Source organism: Pleurodeles waltl, chromosome 3_1 (assembly GCF_031143425.1).
Source record: "Pleurodeles waltl isolate 20211129_DDA chromosome 3_1, aPleWal1.hap1.20221129, whole genome shotgun sequence".
NCBI lineage: Eukaryota > Metazoa > Chordata > Amphibia > Caudata > Salamandridae > Pleurodeles > Pleurodeles waltl.
In genome coordinates this window covers 1,922,954,492-1,922,967,481 of record NC_090440.1, presented here as the reverse complement: position 1 = coordinate 1,922,967,481, position 12,990 = coordinate 1,922,954,492, and the positions used below count along the sequence as shown (strand labels likewise).

General features: G+C 47.0%; 2 protein-coding genes across 4 annotated transcripts in view; one reads left to right on the top strand and one right to left on the bottom strand.

Moving 5' to 3' along the window:
* Positions 1-5,381, bottom strand: part of TMEM199 (transmembrane protein 199) — a 60,829-nt gene extending 55,448 nt beyond the window's left edge. The window contains exon 1 of the mRNA XM_069226161.1: positions 5,153-5,381. Within this exon, the coding sequence (XP_069082262.1) occupies positions 5,153-5,336 (184 nt within the window). The 5' untranslated portion in view covers positions 5,337-5,381. The remainder of the gene's footprint in view (positions 1-5,152) is intronic.
* Positions 5,382-5,408: 27 nt separating this feature from the next.
* The window catches only part of SRR (serine racemase), a 56,919-nt gene continuing 49,337 nt past the window's right edge, over positions 5,409-12,990 (top strand). Inside the window, exon 1 of one of the 3 annotated variants that reach the window (XM_069226159.1) lies at positions 5,409-5,475. The gene's annotated coding sequence lies outside the window, so the exon portion shown is untranslated. Of the gene's footprint in view, positions 5,614-6,006; positions 6,291-12,990 lie in introns of those variants that run through there. The other 2 variants (XM_069226160.1, XM_069226158.1) reach the window with 2 other exon arrangements.

Here is a 12,990-nt window from a genome sequence, read left to right as displayed (position 1 = left end):
CGGGAGATGGAAAAAACACCTCCATCAGGAGAAAAAACTCTCCCCGCCAAATCTAGAGCCCTAACATCTGACACTCTCTTACATGATATTAAACACAATAACATGGTGAGTTTAGCTGATTACTGTTTTCTAGACAAAAATCTATTAGCAGGCCAGGATTCTAAAAACCTAAGAACCACATTAACATCCCAAAGGGACGAATAACGTGGTCGAGGAGGGTTAGCTAATCTGATACCCCTCATTAATTTACACACAAGAGGGGACTCACCAATGGGTTTACCTTCTACTGGTAAATGGCCTGCTGAAATAGCGGACCTGTAATTATTAATAGAACGGTATGCCAAACCTGATGCTGCTAAGGAGGAGAGGAAATTCAGGACCAGACAGATACCTGCTGAAGAAGGATCTGCACTCCTAGAACTACACCAAGCACCCCATCGCTTCCACGCCGAAGCGTATCTCTTGTGAGTGCTGGCGGACCAGGAACCTGCAATGAAATCGGAAGACTCCAGCGAAAGTCCTGGGATGACCCATCTCTGCCTGAAAGACGCCATGCCATCAGGGACAATTTGCCTGCCAGAATCAACGGGTGAAACAAGCCCTGAGGGTCCTGGAGGAGATTCTCTCGGAAGGGAAGTAGGATCGGATGATCGCAACTGAGTTCCATTGCTATCGGGAACCACGCTTGCGATCTCCAAAGGGGCGTCACTAGAACTAATTCCGCTTGCTGACGTCTGATCTGGGCATCATAAGAAAAGGAGGAAATGCATAACTCAGCTCCTGAGACCAGTCCTGAAGAAACGCATCCGTCCTCGATGCCTCCGGATCTGGTCTCCAACTGAAAAAACGTTTCATCTGCCGATTGAGGCGAGATGCAAACAGATCTATCGAAAAAGGACCCCATTTCGCAGACAGGGTCCGGAAAACTTTGGGATGTAACCTCCAGTCGCTGAAATCTCGCAGGTGACACGAGTTCCAGTCTGCCACTAAGTTGCTGGTCCCCGGGAGATACTCTGCTACCACAGAAATCCTGTGCTGAAGACAAAAGTGCCAGAATTCCTTGGCTATTTCTGCTAGAATGCGTGAACGAGTCCCCCCCAGCTTGTTGACATATCTCACTGCCGAGATATTGTCCATGCGAAGAAGAATGCAACAATTCGCTCTGATGGGAGAAAGACTCTTGATTGCAAATGCTCCTGCTAGGAGTTCCAAGCAATTTATGTGGAGATTCAACTCCGAGGTGGACCATCTGCCTCCCGTGGACACTGAGCCGCACCGGGCTCCCCAGCCCCAACGACTGGCGTCGGACTCTATCACTACATCCGGGAGAGAGCTGAATATGGCTCTGCCGTTACAGGCTTCCATATGATCGAGCCACCAATGCATCTCTGCACGAGACTCCTCCGACAAAGGAACCTGGTCCGCATAGCTGAGACCCTTCTGAAGATGAGAAATCTTCAAACGCTGAAGGGCTCGGTAATGCAAAGGACCCGGAAAAATTGCCTGAATCGAAGAAGATAGCAGGCCCACCATGCGAGCAATCGCTCTCAAGGAAACAGTCTGTCTGGATAATAGAGACTTCAATTCCCTCTTGATAGACCGGATCTTCCCCGAAGGAAGAATCAGAAGAGACCGCAAAGAGTCTATCTGGAAACCCAGAAAGTCTATCTGATGCGAGGGGATCAGGACAGATTTCTGGGCATTGATTATGAAACCTAGACTCTGAAGAAGAGACACAGACCAATTGAGGTGATCCAACAGAAGATCTCGATCTTGAGCCACGATTAGGATGTCGTCTAGGTAGACGATAAGTCTGACCCCTTGGGAGCGAAGAAATTTTACTACTGGACGCATGACCTTCGTGAAACACCACGGGGCAGAGGACAGGCCAAAAGGGAGTACCTTGAACTCGTACCATTCGGCTCCCCAAAAGAACTGAAGGAACCTCAAATGCGGAGGAAAAATAGGAATGGTCAAGTAAGCATCCTTTAGATCTAGGCGAACTAACCAGTCTTCCTCTTGGAGAACATCTCTTAGTAAATGAATCCCTTCCATTTTGAAATGACGATATAGCAAAAAAACGTTGAAGTCTTTTACATTTTGAACTAGACGAGATCCGCCTCCTTTCTTTTCTACCAGAAAGACTGGACTGACAAACCCTGAAGGGTGAAGGGGAGCTCTGATAACAGCCCCCTTCTTGAGCAGAGCTGTAATCTCTGCAGAAATGAGATCGTGCTCTTGATGGGAAAAATACCCCTGCCTGGGAAGGCATGTTTGATGAGGAGTCTCGTAAAATTCTAGTTTGAACCCCTGAACGGTCTCTAAGACCCAGGCATCTGCTGAGATAAGATGCCAATTCTCTAGAAGACTCCGAGTTCTGCCCCCCAACATTACTTTTGAACTCAAAATCAAGCTCACTTGTGGCTCCCGAGTCCTGGGAGAAAGATTGTTGTCCCTTCGCTCTTCCTCTGCGGAATCTGCCTCGACCATATCTAGGTCTTGATGGGTAGAAGGTGGATGAGGAATCGTAACCCTGGAAACCCCCTCTTCCTTGATGGAAGGATCCACGATAGGGGCTTTGCTGATTGAAACGGCCGAAAGCACGCCCTCTGTAGCGTCCGGCCCCACGAAAAAGTGGATGCAGCACTCTCCGAATGGATCCCTGTGCCTTGTCCAGACTGGCATAGGTGGATACGAACTTAGCCAGTTCCTTCATGAAAGGAGAACCCAATAGTAGGCCCTGAGCCACGGGACCAGATTCCGATGCAGCTAGGTCTGCCAGTTTGGGTTCTAGTTTCATCAAGACCGATCTGCGTCGTTCAGACGAAATAGCGCAATTAGCATTGCCCAAGAAACATAGCGCCCTCTGTGCCCAACCAACTAGAATATCCGGGTTAATGGGATCCCCTGATTCCTTGGTCTGAAAGGCCAATTCCAGAATTTTAGTTAGCGGTCCAGAAACGTCTAAAAGTTTGTCCTGACATCCACGCCAGGCGCGATCGATACCCTTTTTCGGATCCTTGGCTGATTTTTTGGGGAACGTAACAAGGGTAGGATCTAATTCTGGAGTCTCTGTGACTTTGGAGGGAAAGTCAGGTCTGGGGCACTCAGATCTTAGTCTAGATCGAATATCTTTATCAAACCCGTGCCTTATGTGGGCTTCAACATAGTCCGCCACCTCCGGGGGCGGCAACCACAGAGAGGATCTGGGGTGCACGATGTCTTCCGGCTCGAAAGTCAACACCTTCGGGGTAGGAGCCTCTTGGTGGTGGGCTTTCTTCTTGCGCTTACGTGGAGGAGCATCCTCCTGCTCTGAAGAATGACCGGATGAAGCGGAAGAAGATGCAGGAGCATCCACCGCTTTCTTTAGCGATCCCGCATTGTAATCGTGCTCCCTAGCCATATTCCTAAGGAGAGATTGGAAATCCGCAGCATGCGGATTAGGGATTTGTTTTGCAGATTGTGTGTCTGCCGAAAAAGAAGGTTCTCCCATGGGGGGGCGCCCGCGGGTGCTGACCAGGCTTGCTGGTCGACCAAACCCAAGAGATGAGGCTTAAAGGGTTGAATGGCCTGAACTAAGGCCTGATTGACTGAATGACGCATCCCTGCGTCTAGCGCATACACCAAGTCCTGGTCAAAAGAACCAGTATTATCCTCAAAATAGTACAAGTCCTCTGCTTGGTCATCATAACCAGCCATACTGAAAACAGTAAAAAGGTAGCTCCCGAGGAGCAGCATAATCAGTCCACAACAATTCAAGGTAATACAAATTTTTAAAGAATTTTTTAAAAAACTTTTTTAGGTGTGGAAGGAGTTGCCCAAATGGGGTTTAATGTCCTTGAAACCAGGCCCAGCCTGAATAGAAATTATTTCAACCCCAGCGTCCAAGCACTGGGGCGTAGTGGGAGCTGAGCCGATGGAGATGTAAATAATCTGGGCAAAAGTGCAGTAGCACTTGTTAAATACAAGGCAGAGCCTCTCCAATAATAACCTCTAGCAGAGGTGTTAACTGGCGCAGATGCGCTAACTGCTGATGAGGCAGAGCCTCTGTAAAGCCCTCAAAAAGGGGAACTGAAAACGAACATAAATTAAATTAAATTGAACACGCGCTCTGGAAGCGCGTTGCGGCAACCGGAGCCGGGGCGAGGGAAATCTATTTGCTCAATGCTCAATTGAGCATGAACAAAGCGCTAGAACGCTCCGAACGAGCGTTGAAAGATTTGAGGCCCCGGGGGAGGGAAAAATTACGACCGAGACAAGCGCTCGTCAGGAGCGCTGGAAGCCGGCGCTGAGCAGAGGAGATATATTGATTTCTTCACGCTCAGCCGAGCGTGAAACTAGGTTAAACCAAACGCTCACAGCGAGTGTTCAACAAAATGCAGCAGAGTCGCGCCCGTGCGGGAAGACAAAGAGAGGTCTTGCACGCGCGCAGATGAAAAGATAAAATTAGACCGACGTGGGGCCATAAAACGCGCTCACGGCGAGCGCGGATCGTAAAATAAACTTTTTAAAACTAGAAGGGGAACATCTCCACGGCAGTAACTAGGATCGCGCAAAGCGCGAGTCCTGCTCCCTTACTCCCACTCCACTTAGTAAAAGCGCTCAAATGTGCGCTTATAAGGAGGGGAAAAGCCCGCTCCTAACATTACTTAACATAATAATAGTAAAACAAAATCACACTTAACTGGCTGCGAAGCAGCAAAGAAAGAGGAGTGACTTGGTGGGATTCAACGTTTTATAGGCTTCCTCCTCTATGGTTCATCACGTGTCATGGCTGATGTTGGGTCATGTAGTTTTTGTTTTTCCATGATGTTCATTGGCTGCTGTGTATAAATAAAGCATGGAAAGAGAAGCATAATCTGAGCCTCCGGTCCTGACATAGAATTCATCTATACCAACGTCCTTCAACCGACCCCAAACACCAATGCCACTTAACTCATATACCCAGTATTTGAAATGGAAAGATAGAAGTGCCGATATTCTCTAATCAAAAGTATTACTTTTTTTGCCAAGAAGTGCACGTACTTTCCCTCCCAAAATAAAAAAAGTCCCGGTACTCAATACCGGCCCATATAAAGTACTGCATATACCATATCCATTTTCCTCTAGTCTCCTTGAGCAACGTCTCCTGGCTTTCTACTGCTTTCCTTACCGCTATCCTGTAACGTCTTCCGCAACTCCCGCAGAGCTCTGAAAGACACTAGACCCAGCCGGTCACCGCTGAGCGCTTCCTCTATCTCGCTGCGAATCTCCGGGGACAGCTGAGGTCCATTTGAACCCAGGAGATCCCTTGTCACTTGCTTGAACCGTTTTCCGACCCGACAGCAGGTAGCCATTTTTTCAACGGGGCAAAGCCGGGAATCGTAGTCCTTCAAGAGCGTGGGGCAAGCTGGGAGTTGAAGTCATCGCAAAGCCTGTGGCATGCCGGGAGCTAAGAAAAACTTGGTAGCAGTTTACCAGTGCCTGGCAAACTAGGTAGATTTAATGACAGAATCCTGTGAAGGTTACATGTCTGTTTCTTTCTTTAAATATAGGGACACTACAGAAACTCAAACGCGGCAAAAAACAGACTGTGGGAATCTCCAGAAGCGACGCTGGAAATGATACACGTTGGTCTGCATCCTTTTAAATGCCTCAAGTGGCAGTAGAGGTTATTGTACAGGGTTTGCGCGCGCGTTGTTTATCTTATAGCTCGTATTCAATTGTGTACATCAATTCAAAATAAACTTCATTGCCTAATGTGTGTATCACACAGGGCTGCGACCATGGACAACCCACAACCTTTTCGAATATGTTACTGCACATTTGCACGGATTCGTGCAGCACTCACCGCTCACTCAAATCATTTTTAGAGAAAACCAGGCGACATACGCGAGCTTACGTCATTCAAATTGAATTGAGGTTCACAGACCATAAGTTGTGTATCAGGTCTGCATTTGCTGCGTTTCAAGCCTCGTTGCGATTTCCAGCTATGGAAATATAGAAACAGAAGAAGGTTTGAACGGATTCATGCTACAGAGAGTAGGCAAACGTTTAGACCAGTTACACAAATGTAATGGTTGGTTCAGTGCACGTAAGCATTACATAAAACAACGCACTTTTTAAATACATGTTATTGGACTTTGAGCCTTGTTTTGTTGAAAAGTTCAGGCGTATGCGGCAACACGATTAACTCTTTCGGTTATTGAATTCAGTACAAAAAAATCTCTGTTATCGTATACACATCGTGATCCGGTCATTTGGAATTTGTGGCTCCAGAAGTGCACAGTACAACGTTCAACAGTTACAAGGTTCGTTTATTTTTAGAAATATTAGTTTTCAAAAGTGAAATTAGCTGTTCAGCATTCATGTGTGTTGTACATGTAGTGCACACAACCAATGTACTGCTGTCAGGTAAAATGCTTTGCGGATTTAGATTAGAATGTTTTGCTCTTCATTTAGATACCCAATGTCAGCGTTCCCTACCTTTCTTCTCAACCCAACTTTTTGACATCTTTTTGGCGAAATACCTTTTGTTATGTTATGTTATAGGATTTTATATAGCGCATTATCTGCCCAAAGCCTCGTAGCCCTTTATGCTGACAACTTGATCGCAAGAAGCATAACATCAGATACTTCAAACTCTAAATAGCCATGTTTTCAAAATTTTACGGAATATCACTTCCTGTGAGCATGCTCGAATATTTATCGGCAGACTATTCCATAATTTTGCTCCTTGAAAGGACAAGGTTCTTTCTCCCCATCTTGCCTTTCTTGCTCTCGGAACCTTAGCCAGACTAGCCGAGGAGGATCTCAATTGTCTGCCTGGTATATAGAAGGTGGCTAATGGTCTGGTCATCTCAGGACCGAGATTATGTAGGGCTCTTTACATATAACATAGGGTTTTTAATTGAATTCTTTTGGCGACAGGAAGCCAATGTAGCAAAGATATTCTCTTACGTACAGACTGATGTGTAGGAATGTTCAAAAGTGCTCGTGCTGCAGCATTCTGGACCCTCTGTAGTCTGTCTATCACATATTGGGGAGATCCTGTAAATAAGGCATTCCCGTAATCAAGCCGGGTGCCTATCATGGCCTGGATAACTAATCTCTTAGATGTAAAGGGCAGAATTGCTAGTATCTTCCTGAGCATCCTCAGGAGTGCAAAGGAAGTCCCGCTGTTCTATTAGCATGTTGGGCCATTGTCAGGAGGGGGGTCCAACCAGACTCCCAAACTTTTTACAAGGCCTTTGGGTGGTGGAAGAGCACCTAGCCCCTCTATTATTGTGGACCCGTGTTCTTGGGATGTCCAAGGAATATCATCTCAGTTTTGCTATCGTTGAATTTTAGTTTACTGGATGCCAACCATTCAGCCACCTCTCGTAATCAGGGTCCAAGCGCTGTCCTGAAGTCCGGTTGCTTATTGGACAAGGAGAGGAGAAGTTGTGTGTCGTCAGCGTAGGAAATTCGTTTCAAGCCAAATGATTGGAGAATCCTCAGTGAGTGGAAGCATGTAAATATTAAATAACAACAGGCTTAGGGATGAACCTTGCGGAACTCCACAGCAACTTGAAATACGTTTGGAATAGCAAGAACTTTCTAGTACCTGATAGGATCTTTCCTTAATAAAGGAATTAAGCCAATCAAGAGCGGTACCAGTTATTCCCGCCTCTTGTAGCCTTTCCATTAGAACATCCAAGTCTACAGTGTCAAACGCGTCACTGAGATCTAACAGAACAATTGCAGTTTCGATCCCTCTGTCAAGTTGCAATTTGGCTTCTTCAGTAATTGCTATTAATGCAGTTTCAGTGCCACGTCATGGCCTGAAACCCATCTGTGTCGGATGAAGAATCTTATTTTCCTCCAAATAAAAGGAGAGTTGGCCCTGTACATGCCTTTAGGCTATTTTGGCTATAATGGGTAACAAAGAGATGGGACGGTAATTATTCATAATTTCTGGGTCCAGATTAGATTTTTTTCAGAAGGGGCTTAACAATCGCCTGCTTCCAGAGATCTGGAACTGTGCCTGACTGAAGTGAAAATTTAATTAGATCCGCAATCACCAGGCTTAGTATTGACGAGCCCAAGGAGAGGAACTGAGGCATTGCTGGGTCCAATGGTGAACCTGATTTGATGGAGCCCATAGATTGAGTTACTGTCCCTCTGTGAATTGATGTAAAATTATCAAAAATTGCCATTTCCTTGACCTTATGTGCTCTAGCCTTAAATTCTCCTGTATAAATATTAGAAAAGGATAAATAAATATCCTGTACTTTTTTTGTGAAAAAAAAGTTGCTAGATGGTCCACCTGAGCTTGTGGATCCTCCATGTGTCGTGGCTTCTCAGGGGTCTTAATGAGATCTTTGAGGGATTTAAAAATGTCTTTTGGGGAGTTAGCTGCTGCTTCAATTTTTGATGCATAATATTTTGTCTGTGCTTCCTTTATTTCATTATGGTAAGAACGAATCAAGGTCCTATATTCTACTTTCAATGATACTTCATGATCGAGTCTCCACTTCCTTTCTGCTCTTCTGCACATCCTTTTAAGTTCAAGTAGTTGTTGAGTGTACCAAGGTGACAAATTTCTCTGAGGTCTATCACTTAAATTTTGGACGGGTATGAGTTGGTCAAGGCTATCGCATAACCACTTATTGAATGAATGAGACTAAAGTGTTATATTTTTTAGATTCCTTTGCTTGTCATTAACCCTAATTAGAGGCACAATCATATTGTCTCCTAGATTCTCTAGCTTGTACTTTCCAAGAGACTTCTTGAAGTCCATAGCTTTTAATAGATGCCATTTTCTTGTGCGAACGGTTGATTTACCAGCCCTTAACTTGTATTTAGGGACAGTTATTTCTAATTCAATTAGATGATGATCCGACCAAATCAAATTATGGAATCTCAAATATTTTAGTTCCCAAGTGTTAGAAAATACAAGATCTATAGTATGACCTTTATTATGAGTAGGGTCTGTGATCAACTGAGTTAGGTCACATGCCTTCATGTCAGATACTAAGCGCCTTGCTGAGGCATTCTCTGTTTCTTTGACATGTAGATTAAAATCCCGAGCACAGTGAAATTAGATTTAGTGTGGGTGTAGGAAGTTGGCTCTGTATGCACTATTTCAAAGTAAGGAATAGTATGCACAGAGTCCAAGGGTTCCCCTTAGAGGTAAGATAGTGGCAAAAAGAGATAATACTAATGCTCTATTTTGTGGTAGTGTGGTCGAGCAGTAGGCTTATCCAAGGAGTAGTGTTAAGCATTTGTTGCACATACACATAGACAATAAATGAGGTACACACACTCAGAGACAAATCCAGCCAATAGGTTTTGTATAGAAAAATATCTTTTCTTAGTTTATTTTAAGAACCACAGGTTCAAATTCTACATGTAATATCTCATTCGAAAGGTATTGCAGGTAAGTACTTTAGGAACTTCAAATCATCAAAATTGCATGTATACTTTTCAAGTTATTGACAAATAGCTGTTTTAAAAGTGGACACAGTGCAATTTTCACAGTTCCTAGGGGAGGTAAGTATTTGTTAGGTTAACCAGGTAAGTAAGACACTTACAGGGCTTAGTTCTTGGTCCAAGGTAGCCCACCGTTGGGGGTTCAGAGCAACCCCAAAGTCACCACACCAGCAGCTCAGGGCCGGTCAGGTGCAGAGTTCAAAGTGGTGCCCAAAACGCATAGGCTAGAATGGAGAGAAGGGGGTGCCCCGGTTCCGGTCTGTTTGCAGGTAAGTACCCGCGTCTTCGGAGGGCAGACCAGGGGGGTTTTGTAGGGCACCGGGGGGGACACAAGTCCACACAGAAATTTCACCCTCAGCAGCGCGGGGGCGGCCGGGTGCAGTGTAGGAACCGGCGTCGGGTTCGCAATGTTAGTCTATGAGAGATCTCGGGATCTCTTCAGCGCTGCAGGCAGGCAAGGGGGGGATTCCTCGGGGAAACCTCCACTTGGGTAAGGGAGAGGGACTCCTGGGGGTCACTTCTCCAGTGAAAGTCCGGTCCTTCGGGTCCTGGGGGCTGCGGGTGCAGGGTCTCTCCCAGGCGTCGGGACTTTAGGTTCAAAGAGTCGCGGTCAGGGGAAGCCTCGGGATTCCCTCTGCAGGCGGCGCTGTGGGGGCTCAGGGGGGACAGGTTTTGGTACTCACAGTATCAGAGTAGTCCTGGGGTCCCTCCTGAGGCGTCGGATCTCCACCAGCCGAGTCGGGGTCGCCGGGTGCAGTGTTGCAAGTCTCACGCTTCTTGCGGGGAGCTTGCAGGGATCTTTAAAGCTGCTGGAAACAAAGTTGCAGCTTTTCTTGGAGCAGGTCCGCTGTCCTCGGGAGTTTCTTGTCTTTTCGAAGCAGGGGCAGTCCTCAGAGGATGTCGAGGTCGCTGGTCCCTTTGGAAGGCGTCGCTGGAGCAGGATCTTTGGAAGGCAGGAGACAGGCCGGTGAGTTTCTGGAGCCAAGGCAGTTGTCGTCTTCTGGTCTTCCTCTGCAGGGGTTTTCAGCTAGGCAGTCCTTCTTCTTGTAGTTGCAGGAATCTGATTTTCTAGGGTTCAGGGTAGCCCTTAAATACTAAATTTAAGGGCGTGTTTAGGTCTGGGGGGTTAGTAGCCAATGGCTACTAGCCCGGAGGGTGGGTACACCCTCTTTGTGCCTCCTCCCAAGGGGAGGGGGACACAATCCTAACCCTATTGGGGGAATCCTCCATCTGCAAGATGGAGGATTTCTAAAAGTTAGAGTCACCTCAGCTCAGGACACCTTAGGGGCTGTCCTGACTGGCCAGTGACTCCTCCTTGTTTTTCTCATTATTTTCTCCGGCCTTGCCGCCAAAAGTGGGGCCTGGCCGGAGGGGGCGGGCAACTCCACTAGCTGGAGTGTCCTGCTGGGTTGGCACAAAGGAGGTGAGCCTTTGAGGCTCACCGCCAGGTGTGACAATTCCTGCCTGGGAGAGGTGTTAGCATCTCCACCCAGTGCAGGCTTTGTTACTGGCCTCAGAGTGACAAAGGCACTCTCCCCATGGGGCCAGCAACATGTCTCGGTTTGTGGCAGGCTGCTAAAACTAGTCAGCCTACACAGATAGTCGGTTAAGTTTCAGGGGGCACCTCTAAGGTGCCCTCTGTGGTGTATTTTACAATAAAATGTACACTAGCATCAGTGTGCATTTATTGTGCTGAGAAGTTTGATACCAAACTTCCCAGTTTTCAGTGTAGCCATTATGGTGCTGTGGAGTTCGTGTTTGACAGACTCCCAGACCATATACTCTTATGGCTACCCTGCACTTACAATGTCTAAGGTTTTGTTTAGACACTGTAGGGGTACCATGCTCATGCACTGGTACCCTCACCTATGGTATAGTGCACCCTGCCTTAGGGCTGTAAGGCCTGCTAGAGGGGTGGCTTACCTATACTGCATAGGCAGTGAGAGGCTGGCATGGCACCCTGAGGGGAGTGCCATGTCGACTTACTCGTTTTGTCCTCACTAGCACACACAAGCTGGCAAGCAGTGTGTCTGTGCTGAGTGAGAGGTCTCCAGGGTGGCATAAGACATGCTGCAGCCCTTAGAGACCTTCCTTGGCATCAGGGCCCTTGGTACTAGAAGTACCAGTTACAAGGGACTTATCTGGATGCCAGGGTCTGCCAATTGTGGATACAAAAGTACAGGTTAGGGAAAGAACACTGGTGCTGGGGCCTGGTTAGCAGGCCTCAGCACACTTTCAATTGTAAACATAGCATCAGCAAAGGCAAAAAGTCAGGGGGCAACCATGCCAAGGAGGCATTTCCTTACACAACCCCCCCCAAACGAAAGAGGATGAGACTAACCTTTCCCAAGAGAGTCTTCATTTTCTAAGTGGAAGAACCTGGAAAGGCCATCTGCATTGGCATGGGCAGTCCCAGGTCTGTGTTCCACTATAAAGTCCATTCCCTGTAGGGAGATGGACCACCTCAACAGTTTAGGATTTTCACCTTTCATTTGCATCAGCCATTTGAGAGGTCTGTGGTCAGTTTGAACTAGGAAGTGAGTCCCAAAGAGGTATGGTCTCAGCTTCTTCAGGGACCAAACCACAGCAAAGGCCTCCCTCTCAATGGCACTCCAACGCTGCTCCCTGGGGAGTAACCTCCTGCTAATGAAAGCAACAGGCTGGTCAAGGCCATCATCATTTGTTTGGGACAAAACTGCCCCTATCCCATGTTCAGAGGCATCAGTCTGCACAATGAACTGCTTAGAATAATCTGGAGCTTTTAGAACTGGTGCTGAGCACATTGCCTGTTTCAGGGTGTCAAAGGCCTGTTGGCATTCCACAGTCCAGTTCACTTTCTTGGGCATTTTCTTGGAGGTGAGTTCAGTGAGGGCTGTCACAATGGATCCATATCCCTTCACAAACCTCCTGTAATACCCAGTCAAGCCAAGGAATGCCCTGACTTGAGTCTGGGTTTTTGGAGCTACCCAGTCCAGAATAGTCTGGATCTTGGGTTGGAGTGGCTGAACTTGGCCTCCACCTACAAGGTGGCCCAAGTAAACCACAGTTCCCTGCCCTATCTGGCATTTGGATGCCTTGATAGAGAGGCCTGCAGATTGCAGAGCCTTCAAAACCTTCTTCAGGTGGACCAGGTGATCCTGCCAGGTGGAGCTAAAGACAGCAATATCATCAAGATAAGCTGTGCTAAAGGACTCCAAGCCAGCAAGGACTTGATTCACCAACCTTTGGAAGGTGGCAGGGGCATTCTTTAAACCAAAGGGCATAACAGTAAACTGATAATGCCCATCAGGTGTGGAGAATGCTGTTTTCTCTTTTGCTCCAGGTGCCATTTTTATTTGCCAGTACCCTGCTGTCAAGTCAAAGGTACTTAAGAATTTGGCAGCACCTAATTTGTCTATGAGCTCATCAGCTCTTGGAATTGGATGAGCATCTGTCTTGGTGACAGAATTGAGCCCCCTGTAGTCCACACAAAACCTCATCTCTTTCTTTCCATCTTTGGTGTGAGGTTTGGGGACTAAGACCACTGGGCTAGCCCAG